The sequence below is a fragment of the Solanum stenotomum genome, chromosome 10, assembly GCF_019186545.1.
Source record: "Solanum stenotomum isolate F172 chromosome 10, ASM1918654v1, whole genome shotgun sequence".
Lineage (NCBI taxonomy): Eukaryota > Viridiplantae > Streptophyta > Magnoliopsida > Solanales > Solanaceae > Solanum > Solanum stenotomum.
Genome location: NC_064291.1, coordinates 37356653 through 37383649, shown reverse-complemented (window position 1 = coordinate 37383649; position 26997 = coordinate 37356653). Strand labels below are relative to the sequence as shown.

Genomic DNA, 26997 nt, shown 5'->3' with positions numbered 1-26997 from the left:
CCCTCCGTCCTATAGTAGGGAGAGGTTGTCGTTGAATGGTGATTGTTCAGGATTGATATAAAGTAGTTTGATCCTTCCGTCTGATTGGGAGGATGGGGTGCCATTGTTTAGCTATTTTTCGGGCTCAATATAGTGGTATGCTAATCCTTCAAGCGATGTTGAAGCTGCTTCCTGTGTATGTACCTATATTTTCTTCATTCAAAGAAAAATAGTTAAAGGGGGAGGTTGATCTATATCCCTGATTTGGCACAGTGTGTTCCTTTGACGTCTGCTAGAATGTCCTTCAAAGTGTTATAAAAAATTTTGAGGTCCCCTCAAAATTTTCTGCCCCAGTGTAGAACTTCTGCTATTGTGATTTTTTGTTGTAGATTGTAGCTTGATTGCTGTGGATTTTTGAGATCCTCTAAAAAATTCTGCCCCAGTGTTGATTTGCAAGAAAAATATGCTTTTGAAGGAATTTTTGAAACCCTCTCAAAAATTCTACCCCAGTTACTGATTTGCGAGAAGAAATGCTATTGAAGAAATTTTTTAGTTCCTCTCAAAAATTCTGCCCCAGTATCATCACTTGCCAGAAAATGTCCTTTTGATGGAATTTTTGAGACCCTCTCAAAAATTCTGCCCCAATTACACAGTCAAAAGGAAAAATGAATTTTTTATTATGATAAGACCGAACTCTATAGGCGTGCCTACGTATCCCTTCTTAAACGGGAATCAGGTCTGACGTAGTGCCAAATACAAAGAGCATAATTCAAGACATTAAACAACGCATATTAAGCAATAACCAAAAGACAGATTCTGGCCAAACTTTATTGCCCATATGGTAACACAGGTACTTTCCTTGTCAGAACTTGATGGAACACGAATGTAGAAAACTTAAGCTTAAATGGCATAAGACTTTATTGGAAAGTTCTTCAGATGACTTCGACATGTTCACTTTTGGGGCTCCTTTGGCACAATCAGTTGTTGAATCTTGCCTCTTAGAGCACGACATGTTTCAGTAGTATGTCCCTTCATCCCTAAATGATAGTCACAAATCTCGTTTAGGTCATACCCCTTGGATTGAGTATCTGGATTCTTGGCAGGGATAAGTGTCACACAGCCAGCCATTTTAAGCCTTTTATAGAGTTGGTCGAAGGGTTCAGCTAAGGAAGCATAAATTTTGATAGAATTCTTCTCAGTATTGAATAGATTTTTGCAAATATGAGGTTGAGTGAGTATTTTGACATTGTGGACAGGAAAAGCTGGTTGTTGATATGGTAGAGGAGACCTTTGGGATGTAGGAATTTCAAGAGGTGCGCGATACCAAGGGACTTGGTGCAGAGGCGTTTCATATCGAGTAGCCTGTGTGATGGGATTCTGCCGGCACGGAGGGAGATATGGAGGCATATGAATTGAGCTAGGTTGGTTTTAAGGATAAAGAGTAGGGTAAGTTAGTGGAGGGTTATTTTGGAAGGTGGTTTGTCTTGTGACAAGTTGCTTATCCATGTCTGTTTTCAAAATGGGATTGACAGAGACTAACAACTTAGCCCATTCACGCATATCCGACACCTCTTCTTCTAACTTCTTTATTTTATGTTCTAGGCTTAAGACCAACTCGTCTGAAAGATGCTTCTTTTTGATAGTCTTACCCATAACCTTCTCATTAGTCACTTTCCTCTTTCCTTTGCGATTCTCAGTTGGAAGAGAAGGAAGAGCGCCCTTTGATCGCGTCTGGTAAACCATGGTCTATAGATCAACCATTGGGGAAGGGTAAAAACAAAACTAAAAGCAAAAGAAACTCAAGTTATAGCGTTGCATAAATTGAGATAACAAACACATTGTTTTAAGATAAACACCCTAAATGCAAGGAGCCTCGTTGTGCCAGAGGTAGACCTAAGACGACATATAAGTGATGCACAATAATTAATTCAAGCCTTATTTGACAATTTGGAGTTTAGATTAGAGGAAATAAACAAACTTTATTTATTATAAAATTCGAACAATACATCTTAATTGAAAAAAAAACTAAGGGAAACGGGGTAACAAATGGGAAAGTCATCCTAAATTCTGAAATCTTGAAGATATCGGTTCTAAGAGCTTGGCGCCAATTGACTTCTTGTTAAGAGAATGACTTCATGTCCGATCTTCAGCACGTTGCGTGCCCATATATTTTCTCTTTCATCAGTGACCCCATAACATCCTTCCCTACTCAAATCTGTCTTTAACCTCTTTTAGAATCCATAGGTAATACTCACATGTGCATAAGGCCTGCCGTGCACCCATAGGAATGGTCAACACCCGCTCCCATCTTCGAAGTATGTTGTGGACTTGTGGTTTATCTAATTCAAATTCATACTTAAACTATTCCATGTCAGACCGGAGTGGTATTACTTGAGTTCGCCCAAATTGGCGGAATACTCGAAGAGGAACGTATGGTTGAACGCCCTTTAAGCCAATAAGCTCAATGAAGTATCGGTCATCGCCTCTTATTATTGCATGAGTGGTGGGGAACCAATAGAACTTCCATTGGATACGGCAGCTTTCGAGCTCTATCAAAAATATCTGCCAGTCTACGAATCCTATAGGGGCGGTGAAAGCTACCATTTTTCTTGGATGATTATCAATCTTATTGCCATAACCAAGAAAGATGTCTACCGCGTCAGACCGCAGGTAGAAGTGTTCAATAGCCCATAATTGCAACAAAAGGTTGCATCCCTCGAAAAACATTCTACCGTTGACGCATGCTGACAGACTCCTCAATATTTCCGGCACGATCATAGGCACTATAGTTTTCCTAGGTTCGCCCTCTCTTTGAGCTAAATCTCGAACTACATAGCCCAAACGTGTGTCGATCCTCTCCCTTATTTTAGGAAAACCAGGGATCCTAATAGGGTAATGACAAAGGTATTTAGACGATATGTTTCCCATTTCTTGACGGAGCACTCAAACTCATCACTAAAAGAATAATAACTATCCTCTCAGTCAAAGCGTGAATATAGAAAGTCGAAATGAATCCACCCAAGGTCTAAAGAAGGCAAGGTTGGATTTGAATTCATTCCCAGACTTTTTAGAAACTCCCTCGATAATGGCTTATATGGTACCATCATTTCACACTCATGGTATGGCAGGTCGATGAAACCACTTATCTCCTCAATCGTTGGCGCCAAGTTGAAATCCATGAATTTGAAGACCATCCTCACAGGGTCCCAAAATTCTAGCAAGGCCCTAATCAGGAGAGGGTTTGGTATGACAAAGATGAGGTAGGTAAGACCGCCCAACAACTGACGAATCTCTCTTTCGCAGTCTCTCTTAATATTCATCTACCAGTTCCTTAGCTTGTAGTTTACCTCTACGATCATTTGCGGGTTTGGGAATGTCATGACTCTGTAAACCAAACCATAGACAAATTCTAAACTCCATTTTGACAAAGTTTAGATTAATTTAATTATTATGATCACATTGACACATAAACATGTAATTTGTGTAAAGGGTATTGGGGCCTTTTAGACGATAATGTGGCTACTAATTATGTGGATTGACACCAAAGGTCAAATCACCTAGGATTTATGCATCATGTATGACCTAAGTAAGATTTCTAAGAATTGGCTTGACACAGACTTGAAAGGGATTCTATGCAAGAAGGCTCGTGGTTTCCCGATAGTATTATCCGTTTCGTCTACGCATCTGCCTACTCTCTATAATGGGTATTTGAAGAGAATTAAAGTATTTGTGAGAGGTGCAAATGCACAACATCACAATTATTATTATTTTTTAAAAGGAAGAGGGTCCCAATTGAGGGATGTATTAGCGAAGTGCTAGTTTATCAAAGCAGTAAACATTTAGCATGTAGATGGAAAGTAGTAACATATAGACAGTTATAGAAAGCAGAAAATAAATAAATACATAAATAAGCATGCAAACACATAGAAAAATTAAGCAAATAAGGAAAGAGAATAGGGATTAAACATGGAAATACTGAAATAAGGTTAAAGGGAAAGGGTGAAACATGGAAATAAACAAATAAGGAAGTGGGAAAGGGACTAAACATAAAATAAACACTATATAAGGAAAGCGAGTAAACACGGAAATCAATTAACAACTTAGCATGGCAAATCCCAAATAAACAATGAAATAATCTAATAAAGTAAACCCCACATAAAGCATGAAACACGCAATGGTTAGAACCTAATATCCCCAACGGAGTTGTCATACTGTCGCGCCCCATTTTTCTCAAAACGGGCTTTGGGTACACGACCTAATAACTCTTTTGGGTTTTGGTGATTGAAGAGTCGTCACCTAACGAATTAAGGTGCGTTAGGGCACCTATCTAACCTAACTAATTCTAACTAAAGGTCAACGAACCAGAGATCGGGTAAGGGTTCAAATTACCTCAAGGGGAAGGTGTTAGGCATCCATCGAGATCCACAAATATGGGTCCCGACCGTATCTCATGCAATTTATGTGGGGGTTACACGTAGCAAATAAGGTCACTTTATTTATTGGTTATTTAATTAAACATGCTTGCTAGATGATAACTAACATTCAACAATTAAGATTGCTTCATTTATTCTTTATTTAAGCATGCGAACTAGGTGATGGCTTAATATTAAATATATAATCACAAATAGTTACAGATAAGCGAGAAGACAAAATATACACAAATAAATAGGCGAAACAATTTTCATTTTATTAAACTATCCCAAGCAATTATAATAAAGCAAGTAAAGGGAAAAGGAAATGGAGACTCTAAAAATAACAACTTTACTGATCAGTGATCGACTTCTATATATAGGGACAGACAAAACAAATGTTTGTCGTTTACGGCTCGAGGCATTGTCATCATTTCCGTAGGTCCTAACTACCCATACCCCACCATCCACATGCATTTTGTCCTAAAAGGTGCCTAGCGCCACCGCTTAACGTCCAAGAGGCATTTGACTACTGTTGGGATGGTTTTAGACAAAAATAAAGATAAGCTCCTAATAGGCCCCCTAGACACCAAGCAAAACAAGTAGGACGAGCATTTAACACATAAATCTCAAGTTGGCCTCTAGATTTTAATTAACATTCCTGTAAACACACATAATTATAAAAGGTCTCATGTTTAAATGTGTGCATACAAAACAAGCAGCAAACAATATTTACTGAATTTAGAGGGTAGAACATGATTACACATGCAGAAAATAATTAATTGCAGTTATTAACTAATTTTTAAAGTGGCAGAAAAATTATCACAGATGCATGACATAATTTTTAGAGCAATAGTTGATCAGATTATTAATGCGGATTTTTATTTTAAGTAGCAGACAATTTATTAAATACAGAAATTAATCAGTAGCTAATTTTAAGTGGCAAAATAGAGCAGAAATTAATTAATCCCAGCGAGATTTAATCGGGACAGCAAGTGGCAGATGCAGAAAATTAATTTAAGTGGCGGAACAAGTATTCATGCAGAATGGATTGATTTTAAGTAGTAGAAAAGTGTTTAAGTGTAGAAAATAATTTCATCATGCAGATTGGACAAAAACAGATTTTATTTAAGACATTATTAGCATGTTGGGCAATTTATTATCTTATTTTTAGTGTCAGAAAATATATGCATTGCAGAAATTATTTACCAGTGGACAGAAAATGTGCATAGATTTATTTCAATTATTTAACATGCTGAAAATTATTTAATTATGCCTATGAACATGATTTCTAGGCGATTGAAAGGTTGTATGCATGGCTCCTATAGGCATAGTTTCTAAATATGAACATGCTGAAAATCATAATAATATTCAGAAAAACCTATAGGCATGATATCTAATAACGGCATAATGTTTCAATACAAAACATATTGTAATATATTCATGTATTTATTCATTTATTATATAAGAGGAACTTTGGTTGAATTAATTGAAACAATGAGCAATCACGCATTATTTATTGTTATAATGGAGAAGTGGTCATGCAAATCAACTAACTATATTCTAACGGACAAATAACATTTAAACACGTGATAAACTTTGAACAATAATTAAATAAGATATGGGATTAATAGAAATAGTAATTTTGTTTTGTTTTAGTTAGATCCAAAGCGATGTCACAAATTATCAAATAATCTCAATCCTATAGGAATGCTTTCTAAATAAGTTATGATAAAATAAACAAGTAGCACGTAATCCCCCTCCCCCCCTAGGCGATCCACCAAATCATTTCATCTATGATAGAGCATTAGAGTTTACAAATTATTACAAGACAATAATAGAAATTAAATAATATATAAAACCCAAATTAAATAGTGTTTCCCTCCTATGATAACTCTCCATATCTTGAACTTGTGTTCAAACCTGCTAAAGGATAAAAAAGGATACAAACACAAGTATAATGCCAAAGACACATAATATCATTTATTTTAAGATATACAAGAAAAAAGGACACACATTAAATCAAGTAGCAAATATAACAACACAACGACTATGAAATCACGTATATAACATCACACATATCAAGAAAGAGAAAGAGAACTGACCTGAATGCTTTCTTTTATTCATTTAAACACACAACGATAATTAAAATAATGCAGAACGAGAATTAAATAAGGGTGAAACAACCTACCACTTAAGCAGAATATGTTTATCAGCAATGAAGTATTTAGCAAGATCTCCAAACCACAACAACAACACAACAAAAGAAAGCTCCAAGTTTACCACAACAGCAACACGATAACAGAGAGTATATTTTTTATATTTGTTAAAGCATGAAGTGAGTTTCAGATTTGTTCAAGTGTGTAAGTGTAAGTGGAAAAGTGTGTGTAGTCAAGAGTGAATAAGAAGCCCTTTCTTATATACTAGATGAGAGGTGCCAAATTAAAGGAAAGGAATTATTTTAGGGATCAATATACTATTGTTTTCCTTAATCACAAGGGAACCAAAATCAGTCTTTATTTTTATTTATTTTTTGCCAAATATAATCAAGTGTGAAATCTATTAAATTTTACCGAATGAGCAAAATCTTTCCATATAATTTATCCTATCAATTTAAGCATTCTCTACCATATATAAACATGTAACAATCTAAATACAACACTGAATAAATTAAGGGCAAGTCACAAAATCACGAAATCCCATTTTAAATGTTGAAGCCAAACAGAATTACAGCTTGATAATTTCCTTAAACAAAGGGAGTAAAATCCGTCCACAAACGAATTACAATCAACACTTTACCAAGAATATGATAGGTAAGAATCTGTTTAGGACAAAAATTAAGAGAGGAGGGATCAATTTACAGCAACTATTAATTAATAACATATAAAAATTTGCACTGAAAAATTTATAATGCAAAATCCAGTCGAAATCAGTCAAGCATAGAGGCAGATATTAAGGTATCACTTAAAGATGAAGATTAACGGCTCCATCAATTTAAGACTCAAATGAAACATGCTAACAATCAACTATAAAATATTAACATGCTAATGAAACAAGACTGACAGATCAAAATGTTTCATGTTTGGGATGAAATTTCACAGCAATTACATTTTCACAATACACAAATATGCAAAATCATATATCAAATTGAGAAATCATATATCTGAATTAGGAGAACGAACCTGGACGGATCTGAGAAGATCCGTCATTGACCATATCAACCTCTCAAATTTAGAGTCAACCCAACCTTGACTTTGTCGGAGTACGCTGAATGGACTTTTGCTGGCCTGGAAAGTTTGGAGCTGCTCGTTGTTGGTTTTCGCTGGTTAAAGAGAAAGGGACGAGTCGGCTGCTGTTGCATCGCCGGTACTCAATGCGCCTACCTGTTGGTTTTTGTTTGGCTGGAGCTGCTGCTGTTTGGAGCTGGTGTTGTTGTTCGACTTTATTTGGGAAAAATCGAGGATTGTGGAGAGGGGAGGGTGGCGTCGCCGCCTCTGGCTGCTTCTACTGTTTGCGTCGGTGCCGGAGCGACTAGCTTGTCGTTCGCCGTCGCTGGCATTCATTGGTCGCTGCTTGGAGCGGCTGGAGCTGCTGGCTTCGTCCTCCTTGCTGCTGGTCGGAGATGAGAAGGGAAAGAAGAGGCGAAGAGAGAGAGATGGAGGAGGCAACACTAGAGAGAAGGGAAAGAAAGAGAATGCCAATTTTTTTTGGGGTTTTTGGTCTTTCAGGTTACAATAGGAAAGAATAGCTTGGATGGATCCAGACCGTTGATCGTTTTTTGAGATAAGAGACCGAGATTTATTAAAGAAGGATGAACGGTTCAGATTAAAAGATGAGTTTCTTTATGATTGAAATCAGATTGGCTATAATTGAAAAAAAAAATTGGATTGAGGTGGCTAGAATTGCAATAAATTGGATTATGAAGAGGCTAGAATTGAAAGGAATTAGATCAAAATGGGATAAAAATTAAATGATTTGGAGAAAACTTAAGAAAATGCTATTCATAAAATACTACATATATTAAAATATTTTTATATAATTAAACACATTTAAAATTTTAAAATATTTAAGTAAAGTAATTATTTCAAGTTTAACTATCGATAAAAATAATTTGATAATAATTACAATAATTTTTAAAATCATGCATACTAAAATATATAATTTTAAGACAAAATTGATTAAAATTTTAAACTCGAATATGTTTTAAAAAATACGTATTTACTCGAATAGCATTCCCAAAAGGGTTAGAAGTCGGTCAAAATTGGGTGTCAATACCCATCCACGAGACCCCGACCATGGGGCATAGGTTGACCTACGACCTGTATTGGTTGGCGCGGTTCGGGGTTCTGAGACATTGGAAAAATGGCTTGAACCACGAGACGTGGACCCATCCACGGGGCATGGGTCCAGTCGTGGCTGCCTAAGGTAGTTTCTTGGGGCCTCATCCACAAGGCTTCCCACGGAGCGTGGGTCCAACCACGGGGTGTAGATGGCCTTCGTGGGTGACCCCTGGAAATTCTAAAATTTTCTAGGTCTCCCTCTTTCGTATACAGGGTGTTACAATATCTTCCCCTTGGGAACATTCGTCCTCGAATGGCCCTCTAGGCACTTCTTAAATGAGATGACTCAAGACTAGCAACCCATCATGCATTCAACTCATCTAAATGCACATAACCAAAGGAAGAACTTTATCTCCAAGCTAAACATGTTCAATGCATCACATGGAAGTAGGAACTATATCTAACAACCCAAAAATGCCTAAAATTCTAACATTTCTCATGTTCAAAGAGGAACTACCATCTCCAAACTAAAAGCATGTTCAACACAATATCATGGAGCTTATATGCAATCTATACTCATATCATACATCCAAGGAAGAATCTCTCAACTCCAAGCTAAGGCATGTTTCACAACTCATCTCATGAAGTCTATAGGCAACTCATCAATGCACTACAAATCAATCATGCAAACTCATTTTCTTTCAAAATACAAGTTTTTCATGAACATGCACAACATTAGGAAATCATGGAAACATCTAAAACACACATGGCTTCACACATAGACCAAGCCATGAGGAACTCATTAACTCCCTATCTTCCTAAAAGATCTAAAAATGTCGGATCTCCAACACACTTCTTCATCATAGAGACATGGAAAATCGGATGCACTTATGCCAACTCATTAGGCAACTCTAACTCATAAACACCCTTACCAACACATCTCAAGACCTCATGTAGGCCTACAAAACGGGGACTAAACTTCCCAAAGTCATTACACCTTCCTATGGTGATAATTTCCAGTAACCCTAATCATGAACATTAGGAACATTCAATGACCTTGCTATCTAAGCACACCATATCCCCCCTTGGTAGTAAGCCTAAACGGACTTTTTAAGCACCGCTTCTTTAAACTCTAAGGGCAGATCAAGTTATCACTATGCTTTCACATTCATCATACAAGATGATTCTAAACCATGGTGAATTGCACTACTACCCTTTAGAAGAGTCTACTCATTCAACATATCTAGGCATTACTTAAACACCCTATTCATCAAATCCATCAATATACTCCAAAACTCACAAAGACTAAGTCGGGTTCTACCATCAATAACACATAACAATAATGTAGCCCATTGAGACTAAAGACAATATCAAAGTCTAACATTTCAAGTCTATCAAGCCACACAAGCCAAGCAACACCGGAATCTAAATAAGCATAAAAAACATATCGGGAGCAACATTTGGAGGGCACTCTTGTTCACCTCTAGCTTGAAGAGCATAGAAACTATTTTTCTTTGGAGCATTGCACCAGAACCAATTCGACCGGATGAAGGGTAGGGTTGAGACCTACAACAACTATCCCCTTCATTTCTAGCAACCGTAGGGAAATGCCTTATCTTGTGACCCAACTCACCACAACTGAAACAAACATTGGAACCCGTTAGGCATTCACCCACATGTCTTCTATCATACTTATTACACCCTGGCAATAGAACCCCACTACTACCTCCTTGAGGCTTAGGGTTAGACACTCTTTCTTAGTTGAACTTAGGAGTGTTTAAGAAACCTTGCCCGAGGAACTTTTGTCTATACCTAAGGCGACCATGTACATCGGACCTTGCATAAGAGGGATTATCATCCTCTATTCTAGACCTATTTTCCTCCCTAGACTCCTCCTTGAGTTTTCCCTCCTCAATTTGTTGAGCGTACACCATAAGACGTGATATATCCATATCATAGAGGAGCATTGCCATACGACATTCTTTTTCTACCTTATCGGACACGCCCGACATAAACCTACTCATTTAGCCCTTAGTCTGCCACCATAGTTGGAGCATACTTAGACAATTGAGTAAACCTCAATGCATATTCCTTAACACCCATATTACATTACCTAAGGTTAATGAATTCTTGCACCTTTGCTTCCCTCAACTCAAGGGGATAAAACCTATTAAGAAACGTCGCTTTAAATAGGTCCCACTCTACGGGACCCGCTCCTACCAATCTTTCTCCCTTTTATTGATCATACCACACTTGAGCGACATCTCTCAATTGATAAGCGGCTAACTCCACCTTCTCTATCGGAGTCACCCCTATAATAGCAAGTACCTTATAGACCTCGTTGATAAGCCTTTGAGGGTCTTCCTCAACTTTGGAGCCATAATATTCTGGGGGGTTCATCCTCATAAAATCCCTCACTCTTGACGCCGTCGTACTCACATTTAGGTTCATGGAGGATACCACCTCTCTAATGGCTTGGGCCGTCATGGCTTGATCCAATACTTGAAAAGCCGTCCTAAACTCCGCATTAGTCACATTCCCACCTAAAGGGTCAATTAGAGCTTAGGGAGGAACTTCTTGATCCTCATTGTCTTCCTCATTCCTTCTAGCATTAGCCCTTATAGTAGCCATATCCTGAAAACCATCGGGCACAGATTAGGAGAAAGACCTAATAAAGTTAAACTCTATGGCACGACTTAGAGAATGAAGAAGTGAAGTATCATAAGCATCTAATAGCCTCTCATTCATAAATGTGGTGCGCTTCACACTTATGAAAAAGACTCTACTAGACGTGGTTTGAGACATCCCATAACCATTCTAAACCTTGTGCTATGATTACCAAGTTTTTCACAACCCAAGGGTACGCCCTAGATGTAACAAGGCGTATAAGATCCCGAGAGGCCACATACAAGCTACTTAGCATATTATAACCTAATATAATAGAAAAGTGTGGAAATTTAAAACATTTTCCAATATAATCAAAGTCTCATAAAATGAAGCGGAACATTGTCTCAAAATATCTAATACATTAATAGTCTTGGGACATGGCCCATACAAAAGTTCTAAAGGTAAAAGAAAGACATAAATGAAAGGTGGTCAAATACTCGATGCTATGAGGACTCACCAAATCTTCACTTGCTTGTTTCTACTAAGATCCTAGCCATGGGGATGGAAGTCAATATCGTCGGACCCTACATTTGATAAGAATATAGGTAAGAGTATGCGTTAATACAAAGATGTACTAAATATGATGGCTAGCATAAATCATCAACATAAGCATTAGTCACCATTATACATATATCATAAGCATAAGAAACATCATCATAAGACATATGCTATAAGCATAAGAGATAACAACATAGTCATAGGCATAATCAATGTATCTAGATCAACATAACATAAGAGAAATACTTCATAAGTAACCTCCAAGCATGCTTGTGCAGTGCATGGATAAGACATCATAAATCTCACCCATACTAAGCAAACCACTTTAGGCTCTTATTCATCATCTTTTATTCTCATCTTTAGCTTATCTTTCATGGACAAGGGGAATCACCTCTGGTCATACACATCATGAAAGGCCTTTCAAGCTACAATCCATACATTTTATTCATCATAGCATAATTCACATTACTCTTGCTTTACTTTCAAGACATGAAGACTCACCTCTCTATGTCTATTATAAAGGCTAATGGGTATTCACCTCTTGCCTTACTTGTATAGTCATAGGTATTCGCCTCTATGCCCCATCATTATATGATATAGGTATTCTCCTCCACATCATTTTACAAGGATCATAGGTATTTGCCTCCATGTCCAACATGATATGATATAGGTATTCGCCTCCACATCATCTTATAAGAACCATATGTATTCTCCTCCATGATCAACCATAAAGGCTAATGGGTAATCACCTCTTGTCTTGCGTTATGAGTTATAGATTAAGGGTAGTCACCTCACACTCCTCATCACATGACATGGGTAATCACCTCATGTTTACTAACTTAGGAATATGGGAGATCACCTCACATCCTTCTCATATGAAGGTCTTGGGGAATCACCTCTAGACTTATGTCATTTTAAAGTCTTTTTAGTTACTCATGAAAGGGTACCCTTGGCCTACCGATTCAAGGTACATTATTAACTTAGCTCTTTAGACCATGCATGAGCAACTATCACCACCCATGATCTATTTATGATGGCTCTTTAGCCTTTAATTCAATTAGGTGAGAAAGCCTTTCAACCTAGCATCTTTCTATGTGAGAAAACCTTTCATATCTTGTTCATTAATTGTTCATGAGAATAACCTTTCAATCAACAAAACAATAATATCATAATCATTAACACTTTACTCTCAAAGTGTTCTTAAAGCATTTACATAGATTCTATAATAACATGCATAATCTCATACATTCATAATATATGTCATGTGGGTAAAGTCCTTCCACAACAATACCTTATACAAATCAACATACACATAAATTTCACTCTCAAAGACTTAACATTCATTGTTCATCATATTAGCCTTACTCTCAAGCCCTAGAAATTCCACATTTATAACCACAAGCCTTACTCTCAAAGCAATACTTCTCATGATCATCATGTATGCCTAGATCTCAAGACATTCTAATCACATGCTTCATTCATACGCAATTCTAATCATATCATCATATAGGCTCAATCTCAAGCACTACCAATCATAATTCATCATATATACTTTAATCTAATTCAATTCATGTCTATATGATTTACTCTTAAGATATCCATGTCTATGTGCTTAATCTCAAGCAATCTATAATGTAATTCATCAATTTTAGAAGATCACATCCAATCCCCCAATTTCCCCTTTCATGGCATAAAAACCAACTATATCAAATTCACCTTAGAATCATAGGTTAAGCATGGATACAAGTATAATCATGCTAAAATCATGCAATTCTATCATAAGTAATCATAATCCACTCTATTTGATCATAACTCATAACATTAGAAGAAACCCTAGATTGACTTGGGGAATTCTTCTTATAAATTGGGGGAAATATGGGGCTTCATGGATGAAAGGAATCCATGAATGAATAAATCATCATACCTCAATTACAATGCCCACAAAGCTTGAAACAATGGAGGCTTGACTTGACCTAGCTAGCTTGATTCCACTTCTTCTTCTTCACTTTCTAGAGAGAGAATATTTGAGAGGGAATTGGGTTTCTTTTTGTCTAGATTAGGGTAAAACGACACCACTTAATCCTAATTAAAACTGAAAAGCCCCAAACTACCCCTAAAGTTAATCGCCAAAACTGCCTCACTGCCCCATCCACGAGGAGTGGACCCATCTACAGGGCGTGGGTCCAGCCGTGGTTACTGCCTAAGGCAGTTTTCTTGGGGCCTCATCTACGAGGCTTCCCAAGGAGCGTGGGTCCAACCACGGGACGTGGATGACCCTCGTGGGTAACCCCTGAAAATTCTAAAAATTGCTAGGTCTCTCTCTTTCGTATACGGGGTGTTACAGATTTTTAATATATCTAGTTGATTTTGATTCATAAAATTATACATAATGCCTTTATTTCAAATTTATTATACATTTAATTAGCATTTGTTAGTGTTATCATACATCACTGCTATAGTAACTTTCGTTGTTATGCAATGTATCGTGTTCATATTTACGGTATTGATACAAAACCCTAATATTGTTGAATCTTTGATTTTGTTTATCCTGTTTAATATAAATGTACTTGATACATAAACACTACCGAATGTATCATTTATATGTATCAAGTTCTATAATGTATCTTCAATCGTATGCAAATTTAAAAGGATATATAGACAATACCAAAATTATGTATCTGCACTCTTTAATGTTTGTTCATTTTTATTCATGAAGAAAGATTTTGACTTCTAAATCTATTGTGAAAAAATGCTCAAAAAGGGGGAAAAGTCGGATCTGCCTTATCCCACCCGTCTCTATCAAAGACACAAGTTTTTAATGTATCTCATTTATTTTATTTCGTAATTTAACTTTCTGATACAATGACTATGCTTTACGCAATGTATCATGCTTATATTGATTATACTTATATATAAGCTAATGTTGTTGATACTTCGACTAGTGAGATTTATGCAATGTATCATGTTTATAGTTATTATACTGATACATATTCTAATGTTGTTGATATTTCAACTAATGGATTCTACACAATGAATCATGTTTATATTTATTATACTGATACATAACATTATGTTGCTAATAATTCGACTAGTGATTTTTATGCAATGTATCATATTTATATTTATTATGCTGATACACAACCTAATATTGTTGATACTTCAACTAGTGGGTTTCATGTCCAATTCAAACGTACTTGATACGTAAGTAATGTATAATGTATCATTTGCCATTTATCAAACTCTATAATGTATCGGTAATATTTTTCAATCCCATCGAGTGATTTTCATTTTATTTCCATCGTACAAGATATACAATTTGATTGTACAAGATATGCAATTTTTCAATTACACGTAATCTAATACACAGTAATGGCTATGATACATTTATACAAATTATTGCTAAATACCCATTATTTTATAATGATACATTTATCCAAATTACTGCTAAATATCCATTCTTTTGCAATGGTACATTCATACAAGCTAATACTATATGTATCTAATACTTAATATTTATCGCACAATAATGTTTCGATATAAAACCAAACATTTTACAAGCAATATTTACTTCTCTAATGTATCTGTAGGATTGAAATACTTAACAATTTACTAAATATCTTAGGAATAATAATGTATCATGAGTAATATATCCATCTCGAATGCAAGAATTGACTGGATTCGATTTGATCATATGTCGTATGTATATTCATTGCAACACACAACTATAAAACAATAACTAAAATTAATTGATCATCATGTCTTCACAATATAGTAATATCCAGAGTCATTTCAAGTCGATGTTGTCATTATCTTCCGGTGCCACAAGCATGTAAACAAGCGTAAAACACGACCTGTTAAACTCATCATCATGTTATTGCAAAAGCAAAACCAAGAAAAGATATTGTTCACAAAAGCTGAATTGCAAAATACATGATACTATGATCAACAACAGACACAAAAATAAGTTAAGCTTGATTTCATCAGTAAGTGTCATCACTAACAGGTTGCTCAGCCTTGTTTTTATTCAGACGATTTAGACCACTCATTGCTTCCTCCAAACCATTGCTCGCCGCGGCCAAAATATGGGGATCGTTATAGTTCCTGACAACCTGCACAATTGCCGTAACTTTCTTATAAGGATCAGAGCAATTGAATATATCTGAACCATCCCTCCAATAATCTACAATGGTGGATTTGAGATTTAAGATTTTGAATTGAAGGAGAAGTTGAAAATTTGATTTTTGAATTTTGTGAAGCTGTTACAGATTGGAATGGATTGATATCAATCAGTTTTGCGTGATTTGTGGGAAAGAAAATCAGTTTTACGTGATTTGTGGGAAAGAAAATCAAGTTTACGTTAATACTCCATATTAAACGCAACAAACAAGTTTTATAATGTATCACGATTAATGTATTCGAATGAAATTTATGTATCTAGATGACTAATATTTTAAGGATTTTTATAAAATAGAAAAGAGTAGAGATATGATGTAATTTAGGGTCTTACCCTATGAGATTTATGTAATTTATATATTAGGTGTATTATATTGTATATCAAGTTTTAAAATATTTTTATAAAAAAATAATAATATGTGAGGTCATAAAGAATTATGTTTGTGACTAAAGATTTGCAATATAAATGTATTGATGAAATTTTTAGGATAGCCATGTGGAATAATAAATATTCCTACTCAAGTCCGAAAATGAAAAAGGGAAAAAAAGAAACAAAAAACAAAGAGGCTGTATCGGGTAACTTATATTCCTAAAGTTGCCAGCGTTTGAATTCAGAGAAAATCTGTTGCTCAAAGGATGGCTTGCCTGCACGATCACGATTGCGCCGACCATAACTGTTCCTCTGATTGGTCTCTCTTCAAGCATATCGACCTTCCAAAGGTGATAACTTTTTTTTTTTTTCTGTTTTTGTGTTGTTTATTACACTTCAGATTCAAAGATTCCCGATGATTTTCAATCTTTATTAAATTCCCAGTTCCGATGAACTAATTTTGGCAACTTGGGATTGAATGGGTTGTTGATTTTTCAATTCTTGATTGAACTGCAATCCGATTATTTCATACAACACATTAAAGCTGCTAGCTTTTTGTTGGGTTTCTGGATTATAGTGTCAGTTCCCATGTAGGGTTTTAGTTAGTTGGAATTGGGTGAATGGGGAGGTTTTGAGTATTTGTATTGAAATGAACAACCCTTGTTTTAGTATATCTATTTTGATCTAAAGTTGGAACCTTTAGGTGTAAGTGCAACTAGCCCGTGTAGTAATAGAACAGCTCAATTTAGAGTTTTTTGGTGCCTTTTGTTTTGTTAAGCACTATATGTATACAAAATTGAAGTTTCGGAGTGAGTGGGTATAGAAAACTTAGTGGAGTACAGAACTTCTGATTGAATGAGTCTTGAGTGGTTCTAAAGATAGTGTCACTATATACCTTTAACAAGCAATTTGGTGTGTTGGAGGTCTTTTGTTGGCCAGGGTAATTGATCATTTATATTGTAAATGTATAGTTCTAAGGACCGAGAAAGTTGTAAGGGAAGTTACTTGTCAAAATGGAACAAAATTTCAAATCAAAATGGCAGTGTCATTGTCATTTATGGTTGCCTTGTTAGAAATAGGATTTTCAGACTTGTGCTTCTTGAATTTCACACTCTCACATTACCTTATGTATAGATTTGTTAGCTTCTCCAAGTTCCTTATACTTCCTTTTGTGTTGCCAAAAGGTGTCTGCTTTGAATGAGGCTGTCACGGGAAGTGTCAAATCAGTTTTTAAACCATGGGAGCAGCGTTTGAATTCTTCGGAGGTAATTTTAGTAAAAAAATGGCTGGATCTAGAGAAATCATAATCCTTGACCTTTTACTTTGTTATCGTGTAGTCTGTACTATGTAGTGATGACTCAGTCTGTGCAGGAAATATATTGGATTAATTTTTTCAGATATAATTTCCAAGATAAATAGTTTCAGTAGTCTTCTTATCATAGTGATCCGGTTGAAATGAACAGACATGTTTTAATTGGTGCTTGTTGGAATTAAATATATCCTTTAAACCTACTATTAGATAGGGGAAAAACAAGGTCTTTTTTCTGCAAGGTATTATTAGCATATGTGGTGATATGCCTTAACATATGTACCTTGGATTTTGCTTTCTAGATTGACCTTTATCTGAAAGACTTATTTGATTTAAGGAGAAAATCCTTTCGTAAATGTGATGCTTTTATGATAAAAACAATGTGTAAGTGATGTTTACCAATTCTCAAAAAAAAAAAACGACGTGCAAGTGCATCTAGCCGACAGTGTTTGCTTGACATTGTAAATCTTTCTTCACCTTATTACTTTTAACCTATGTTATTCGGACTCTTCAAAACTGTCATCGGGTGCATGTCGAATCCTTCAAAAGTAGTGCATTTTTGGAGGATCCGACAAGGGTGCGGCAACATTTTTGGAGAGTCCGAGCAACTTAGCTTTTAACATCAACTAGATGTTAGTGTAATTAAAAGTCTCATAGTCTCAGGTAGTTTTAAATTGTCATCCTTATTGTTTTTCTTCTTTTTTTTTACATATTCAAGGCCTCCACTTTCTGTTAGTTCTATGTTCTTAAACTTTCTTTCATTTCTTCGTACTCTGGTAAGAACATAAGGTTGTATCAACAAGATGGAGAAGTCTACCTGGGCTGGAAGAGAAGTTGTCTGCCAATAAATAAAAAGATGTATAAAGTCATATGTGTTCAAATTTGCAACATTATTCTTCCTCAAAAACAGAACTCTTTCTATATAACCTCCCCCAATATCCAAAAGTAGATTTTGAAAGTGGTTTCTTCAAATACCTGTGAGACACTTTAACCAAATGGTAGCAAAGTTTGCTCCCTTCTTGGGTAAGCTTAATAGGTTTGTATGATGGATAGAGTTTTGCTGCTTGCTGGTGTGCTTTGTTATTTTTGGATCTTTATATATCATTAAATCTTCTACTATCTTTGGAGCAAGGACACTTCAAGTTTGAGTTGGTAAAAAATACTAATTAGATTTATAGAATGATGTGTTGTATCCAGGCTAATACCAATCTCTATCTTTCATAAGTAAAATGTGACAAATTAATCGACCAACACAATCACTTCTTACAAAGTACATCTTATTGTCGCATCAAAACCAGACACCACGGTCATAAAAAAAAGTGAGATCATTGACTATTTCGCTAACATTAAACTTGCTAACATGAGATCACCGAGGAAGGTTATAAACCAAGGAATACCCCATGGCTAGTGATATTCTTTCTGATAGTAGCAACTAACAATCGTCTTTCATCAAATTGGTTAAACAAAGGTGACAGAGTGCTAACCATTGTTGTTAAAAAATGAACTCTTTTTTGATACACAGTTGTATATGTGTGTTTCATATATATATGAACTTGCCATTATTTTGCAAAACTTTGTCCTTTTCTCTTTCTCTTTGGATGTCTCTATTCTTTGATTTATTCTTTGGTACAGGGCCACTTGGAAAGCAATGAAGGTGATCCTGAACTGATTGTTTTCATTCCGTAAGTGTCAACTTTGTTATTTATTCAGCTTTTGCACAACAATCTGGTTTGTTTCTGTTGGGCTGCATTCCTTTCACCCTGCATTTTGACATTCCTTTTCCTCTATGTCTCTCAGTCACCTTCAAAAAGGGCTCTTGTCCCAGCAAATGTTCAGTACTTGAAAGTATAATTTCTGTGTAATTTGAATAGAAAACTAAAGTACTAAACTTTCTGGATGCTTTTCCTATTTTAATTATTTCCCTAATTACAAGTTTTTCTTTCTTGTTGAACATCGTGTGATGTTGTTTGTTCCAATCCTTTCACCCCTAAGGTGTTTTCCTGTCCTTTGTTTGGAATCTACTGTTCTCGTACAAAATAAAAATAATACTCCAAATTGATAAAGTACGAGTGCTGTAAGAAAGGGTTTTACTTTGATTCATGCTGCAGCACTTGTTTCTTTGAGGAAAATGAAGGAAAAATCTTTTAGAGAGGGATAATTGATACGAAGTCTAGAAGTTCTGGATGATGAACAAGATGCCAAAAGCAAAATATTGTTGATAATAAGAGGATGATTCTTTATAAGGTTGGTTCTAATTCTATTATAAACAAAGAGAGTAAATGGAAAAAGGGCTGAGGAGGGAGAGGAGTAACAATTTTTTCCTTTTGGATTGATTGGTGAATGAAAAGAAAGGAATGAATGTCATTTGACACTAGTTCCCTTGATGAAGTGTTTCTCCTGATAATAATATGAAGGTCTTATATGGCATTATAAAACATTGTCTTGAGGTACCTCCTTTTTCTCGTCTTCACCCACATGTAGACTCGGAAAACGAAACATAACACTTTGTTCACCAGCATATATCTCCATTCTCTCTTTCTGCCTGTATCTCCTTGCAAAAATTAATTGAGAAAAGTTAGCATACCCCTTTCCTCCTTCTGCCTTATCTCCGTTTCTCTCTTTCTGCCAGCTTATCTGCTCCCAAAATCAACTGAGAAAAATTAATGTACCCCTTTCCTCTCCTCTTTCAATTTAAAAGACTGTCTAGGGCTAGATTGCTTTGCATAGCATGTAGCATGAAAGTTACTGTCTCTTATTACTCATTTATCCCGGCATTAGCTCTCTTTTCGATTAGAATAAAAGAAATTTATACGTAAGTTAACTTGGCTCAGTCAATAGGATATTTAAATGGTTCTCTACAGCATTATTTCTGGTTGGACAGAAAGGAACAACAGAATTTTTTAAGGCCACAAAGGAAACATTCTTAGCCTTAAATCTGGAGCTTTTCCTTTGCTAGCTTATTGGTGCAACCTAGCGTTTGGACAAGGCTTCGATGCTATGTTAGATAGAATTGAGGAACTGCACAATATGTAACTATATTTTGTAGCACTAGCTTAGTGCTTGATATCCTTATAATAAAATTCGTCATCACTTGTCAAAAAAAGGTAATATCAAATCGTGTGATCATGTTGCCGAAATAGGGGAACTGAAAGTGGCTTGAGAACGGAAAAGTGTGTCTGTAAATGTTGATTGTCATTTCTTAATCATCCAGCACCTCCATGTTACTATCATCTGACATTCATAGTTGGCTGATTTTAATCATGATAGGTTCACAGCAGATGTTAAAATCAAGAGCATAGCAATTGTTGGTGGTGCTGATGGAACAAGTCCATCTAAGATGAGGGCGTGAGTATATTATTAACGCTTCTTGCATTATATAGTCCATAAGTTGCTGGTAAAGTTGTTGAGCAGTAGATTGTAGCTGGAGAGGATCTTGTATATGTTCCCTTTCTTTTGGCTAGCGCATTCAGGCTGCTTGCACTTGCAACAAATTTCTTGAAATCCCAGGCATATATACTTCTTTCAATACGCATGCATGCTAGAAGTTCTATCTTCGTGTCCTCTTAACACACTTTTGCAATTCATCCAGATTCGTCAATCGAGATGGCATTGATTTTTCAGATGCTCAATCTATGCAAGCGATTCAGGTACTTGTATAGTTTGTTTTTGATGTGTGTGTGTGTGTGTGTATATGTATATCTTTTGTTCTTTTTGTTAAGTCTTGTTCAGGTATCTTCTTAAGTTAGCTTTTGAAAGTTTTGAGGCCTTGAACATAACTCTCCTCCTCCACCAACCACTTTTTCTGATATTCATTTTACTTGTAAGGAATGGGATTTAGCTGAGAATTTGCAAGGAGTTTTAGAGTACCAGACGAGGTATTTTGCTCCTTTATCCATAAAATTGCTGCTGCATAGTCTTTATGTCAATTTTGTAGTTGCAATTTCGGAATTGTTCCAATGCATGCATGCGCACACATGGACATTTATATTTCATAAGTACAATCATTTTAATATAATATTTCTTATATTTACTTTGAGCAAATTTGTTCAGAGTACTGTTATAGAAGGTTTTTTATTTTCTGGCTGATTATTTTGGTTGTCTCATGCTGTCTGTTAATATCCATTCAGGTATTCCAGGTTTCAAAGTGTGGGAAATATCACTTTGCATTTCCCTGATAATTTTGGTGCTGATACAACACGAATACAGTATATTGGCTTGAAAGGAGAAGCCACACAGGTATTTATAGTGAAATATGTTTGAATTCCATGGTAACTTGCTTCAGAAATTTATCTTGATTTGCTTCCAAAATAATTGTGTACAGATGAAGAGGGATGTTGTTGCAAATATTGTTTATGAGATTATGCCTAACCCCTCTGATCACAAGTGAGTTACTGTTTTCCCTTTTATAAAGATTTTTTTTTTTTTTTGAAACTGGCAACTTTTTCTATATATGTTAGAATCCGAATCTTACAAGAGTTGTAGCAGCCCCATATTTACAAAGTACTACCTACATCTATGATTCTATGATCCTATGTCTATAATGAGTCTAAAGCATCAATGATAGAGACAGGATCATTTAAAAGTAACTGATTACACCAAAAACACAGTAGCAAGATGCAATTAAGCTTAATCTGTTGCATACTGTTCTCTATGCTCTCAAAACACCTAGAATTCCTCTCCTTTCATATTGTCTACAAATGCTTGCTGGGACTCTCCTCCACCTGCCTCTATTCTTGGCCAACAACCCAGCTTGTTCTCAATTTTCCCAGGCATGCTCCATTGAATGCAAATTCAACATTAGTTATTTTTTGGATTTTTTGAAATGGCTTCACTCACTGGTAGGATCTGAATTATTAAGTTGCATCTTGATTATTAAGAGAAAATTCCTTCACGTAGTCATCATGTCTAATTTTAGAGAGAATCTGAATCGTGGTAGATTGCTGCATATTGAGTATCAGTATGAAATTCACTCTGGCAATCCCCGATGTCAGATCACTGTATATTGAGTATCACTGTATCAGTATGAAATTTACTCTGGCAATCCCTGATGTCTAAAACTGCCTCGATCCCATTCTTTGATATCATGGAGGTTGAAATGTTTGTTTGATTTGTTTATTATATAAAGTAGTGGAAGAAGAAGCCACTATAGTAATTGTTGAAAAGGGCTGAAGAAACTATCACATCAAATTTAAACTATTATTCATCAAATGAATTTTAGTTCTTGAAACTTGTAAAAGTTGGCTCAAATAATTTCAACAGAATTACTTTTACTTATCAAAAAGGTTGTTCAAAATAATTTAATTAGTTGATGGACATCTCAACGGCAGGATTTGATTACCCGCATCCGATTGAAGTTGCATTTTAGTGCTCCCCTAAAGTAAAGGAGAACAGAGTAGGGACATTGTTGATTGCGCTTGCTGAATCGCTCACCCCTATTGCCATTAAGAGGACATTTTTAGGATCTAAGAGTACCACAGATACATAACTGTTCCAACTTTTAGGAACTAAGAATACCACAGATACATAGCTGTTCTAACTGTTAAGGAACTAAGAATACCACAGATACATGGTTATTCCAGCTGAAATACTTGGAATGATTCTACTGTCAAATATTTTGAGATATCCCCCAAAAATAGAAATAACATTAAATAAGTTGGTGGAGGGGGTATTAGTGTTCTCAATCCTAAATGCATGAGGTGGTTACATATTTTGCTGGCTGTGGATACTGCTTAAGCTTTTCAACAGAAAGTGTACTAGCCTGGCGCCCTGTGCTTCTTTTCATTGACTTGCATTGCCCAGCCTTAAACTTCTCCACATATACATTTACATTACTTCTAGAAAACAAAAAAGGGAAAAAAATATCATGAACATGGTAAAAGAGTCAGAAAAGACAATAGCAACAACTAATACGACAACCGAAGCAAAGGAAGCAACTAGTAATAATAAAAATCGAAGAATAAGATTATAGGAGAGTAATAATAACAATATTGATAAGAAAAATTAGACAATGCTCGACTACCTACTAACTTTCTATCCTGGATCTTGACCTTCATATCCTTTTGTCTATGAATGTCCTCAATAAGTTGTACTTGTGTCATATCTTGTTTAATCACCTCTCCTCAATACTTCTTCAACCTACTTCTACCTCCCTTGAACGATCAACCTCTCACACCTCCTCAGTGGGGTCTCCTTGCATATCCTATTCACATGTTTGCACCATCTCAACCTTGCTTTCATCATCTTGTCTTCCATGGAAGTCATTACCACTTTGTCCCAAATTTCTTCATTTCTAATCCTATATCTCCTAGTATGCCCACACATTTATCTCAACATCCTCATTTCCACTACTTTCATCTTCTGAACGTGTGAGTTTTTGATCGGCCAACACTTTCCCCGTACAACATAGCTGGTCTAACAAGCACTTTATAAAACTTACCTTTTAAGTCTTGGTGTCACAATCTTATCAGACAATACATCGAATGCGAGCCTCTATTTCATCTACCCAGCTCCAATACGATGTGCAACATCGTCAATCTCCCCATTTCCTTGGATTATTGACCCAAGATACTTAAAACCTTTTCTCTTAGAGATGACTTGTGTATCGATCTTCACGTCTACATCTGCCTCGTAAGTCACGTCACTGTTCTTGCACTTCAAGTATTGTGTCTTAGTCCTACTCAACTTGAGCCCATTAGATTCCAGAGTCTTATCTCCAATTATCCAGCATCATTAACTCCGTTTGTCTCATCAATTAATACTATGTCACCTGCAAATAGATACATCGTGGCACCTCTCCTTGGATATGTCGCGTTAGTTCATCCATCACCAAGGCGAATAAAAACGGACTAAGAGTTGATTTCTAGTGATACCGCATCACGACTTGGAAGTGTTTTGAGTCTCCTCCTACTGTCCTCCCCGAGTCTTGGCTCCATCGTACTTGTCCTTAATTGCCCTATTGTATGATACAGGTACACCTCCAGCCTCCAAACATCTGTATAGAACCCCCTAGAGACTTTATCGTATGCTTTTCTAAATCAATGAACACCGTATGTAAGCCCCTCTTCCTCACCATGTCCTACTCCACCAATCTCCTTACGAGATGAATGACTTCTGTAGTTGATCGCTCTGGCATGAATCTGAATTGATTCACGGTAATGGAACACCCCTCCTTATCCTCATCTCACCAGTCACCACCCAGCCCCAAACTTTCATATCTAAAAGAATTGTGTAGAAGAGTTGAAAACACTTGTATACGTACTAGTAGAGCTTTCTACTTTTCATATATTGTTGGAGCATATAAGATAATCAAAGAAAATTTGATTCTCTGAAGAACTCTCTATTTTCCATATGCATCTTATGTACCAGGGTTTTCTCCTTCACATCAATAAATTATAATCTTCACAAAAACAAAAAAAAGGGACATGTCCAGATTTGTGTGAGGAAACATTAAAACGTGCATCTGGTGGAGGCAGAACAAAGATGTAGCATACCACTTACGATCAACTTTTATTTGTTCAATCATCTATGTAATTTAATTCGGAAATGGTAATTCCCAACTAAAGCAGCAATATATCCATTCTATATTGCCCAAACTTGTGAAAGAAATATAAGTGTGAGTACACATACAATCTATTGACAGTTCTATTTCTCTTCGTCCGCAATCATTCTCTTGTGTCTCATGCCCTTCTTCATTTGATAAGGGATCAGTTTGATTGAACATAAATCCCTTTTCACTCATTATCATCTTAAAGAACATTCCAAAATCCCTCAATAGACTACTAGAAAATTTCAACTAATCTTATTCATAGCAGCTAGTAGCTTAAGCAGATGGTCTTGGGACACTGACCTTACAGTTGTCTGTTCAAATGTGTGGTGTCAACCCTGCAAGGAACGATAGGCTATGCCAAATCTTTTCGATTTTTCCATGATAACCCCACAAGGTGGTTCTGTTTCTGCTTTTGTAACTTTGATGGAAGTTCTGACATGAGTGAGGTGGAGAGGCTGACAGAAAGAAGGCAAAAACCAAGACCTTTTTGCCGGAAGCTAGGCTTGATGAGAATGTCAGCACAATGCTCTCATAATTAATGTCACACATTTCCTGGAATGAATTTCTGTACTTTTAACCTGAGCAAGTCCTGCATTTATTGAGGCATAAAAATGTTTCTGACCATGTTTCTATGATCTTTTTCTAATGAGCAAATTATATGTTGTTTGGCACAATCTACTCACCTACTATTATCCATTCACCCCCATGTATAAATGTCAATCAGGCTGCACCCTTCTTTCCTTTCTGGTGCAATCTAATCCTGGCACCTCCCTTATGACCCCTTCCCTGCCCCCTGTTGAATTTCTCTAATTTGGCGTTAGCTCTCTTTTGCATTTACCTGTTGTCCATGAGTCATCTAAACGATGGCATCTATGTATGCAGGACTCAGGCTGAGACTGGCGGAGGCTTTTCACATGTGGAATAAGCTGTGATATATGCAGCTCTTATGAGTATAGTGCTTTCTCTATGATGTACACTGTGGTAGAACTTATATAAACTCAAAAAATGCCCAGATTAGATAATTTACTGAAAGTTTCATTAACTTCCCCAGACCCCCTTCCCCCCTGCAATATATGCCGAGGAATTATTAGATAATTTACTGAAAGCTTAATTAACTTCCCCAGTTGCCTCTCTCTATTCATGTTTTCTCCTCCCTTTCCCCTGCAGTTTCTCTTTTATTTTCCGGTCATTAATTGATTTTACCATATTATATTATCAAATTAGATGTGTGTTCTTGGTGAATACCCTTTTATTTGATTTGGAGCATTATCCCCACCTCTCATACTGGATTGTATAACTTTGAAGAAGCATCATTAAAGATTTATTTGAAGTCTGAAACTTGTTGGTAGTTTTTGAGAGGGTGTGGTTGATATTTGTTGCAAATACTTGATGATGTTGTACCCAAAAGTTGAGGTGATGCATGTTAGTTTTGGGATATATTTGATCCAAAACAAATGTTGACGGTATTTTTAGATCAAAATGTTAATTGATGCATTTGCGAATCATTTTTAATACGTTTCATTAGGAGGGTATATTTATCATGTTAAGTGTTTATAGATTGTGTGTCAAAGGTCTTCATTCAACTTTCTTTTTATAAAAAATAAATAAAGATGTGCTCAATCAAATGGTGAAAAATAATTGGGATGACCAGCCAATGAAGTAAGATGAAAAGAAAGTAAGGAATTAGGAATTACCAATTTGGTCTTTTATGTTTCATGAGTAGAATGCACTTAACAGTGTTTGATTCTTTAAATTTGTCAAGTGGA

The 26997-nt window shown here is 35.9% G+C and overlaps 1 protein-coding gene across 2 annotated transcripts in view; it reads left to right on the top strand.

Annotated features, from left to right (window-relative positions):
- The window catches only part of LOC125841175 (uncharacterized), a 122493-nt gene extending 96139 nt beyond the window's left edge, over window positions 1-26354 (top strand). Inside the window, exons 2-10 of one of the 2 annotated variants that reach the window (XM_049520240.1) lie at window positions 16573-16726; window positions 17561-17641; window positions 19318-19367; window positions 20953-21030; window positions 21275-21332; window positions 21511-21560; window positions 21813-21921; window positions 22007-22068; window positions 26114-26354. In XM_049520240.1, the coding sequence (XP_049376197.1) occupies window positions 16643-16726; window positions 17561-17641; window positions 19318-19367; window positions 20953-21030; window positions 21275-21332; window positions 21511-21560; window positions 21813-21921; window positions 22007-22068; window positions 26114-26156 (615 nt within the window). In that variant the 5' untranslated portion in view covers window positions 16573-16642 and the 3' untranslated portion in view covers window positions 26157-26354. Of the gene's footprint in view, window positions 1-16548; window positions 16727-17560; window positions 17642-19317; window positions 19368-20952; window positions 21031-21274; window positions 21333-21510; window positions 21561-21812; window positions 21922-22006; window positions 22069-26113 lie in introns of those variants that run through there. The other variant, XM_049520239.1, reaches the window with a different exon arrangement.
- The last annotated feature ends 643 nt before the right edge of the window (window positions 26355-26997 follow it).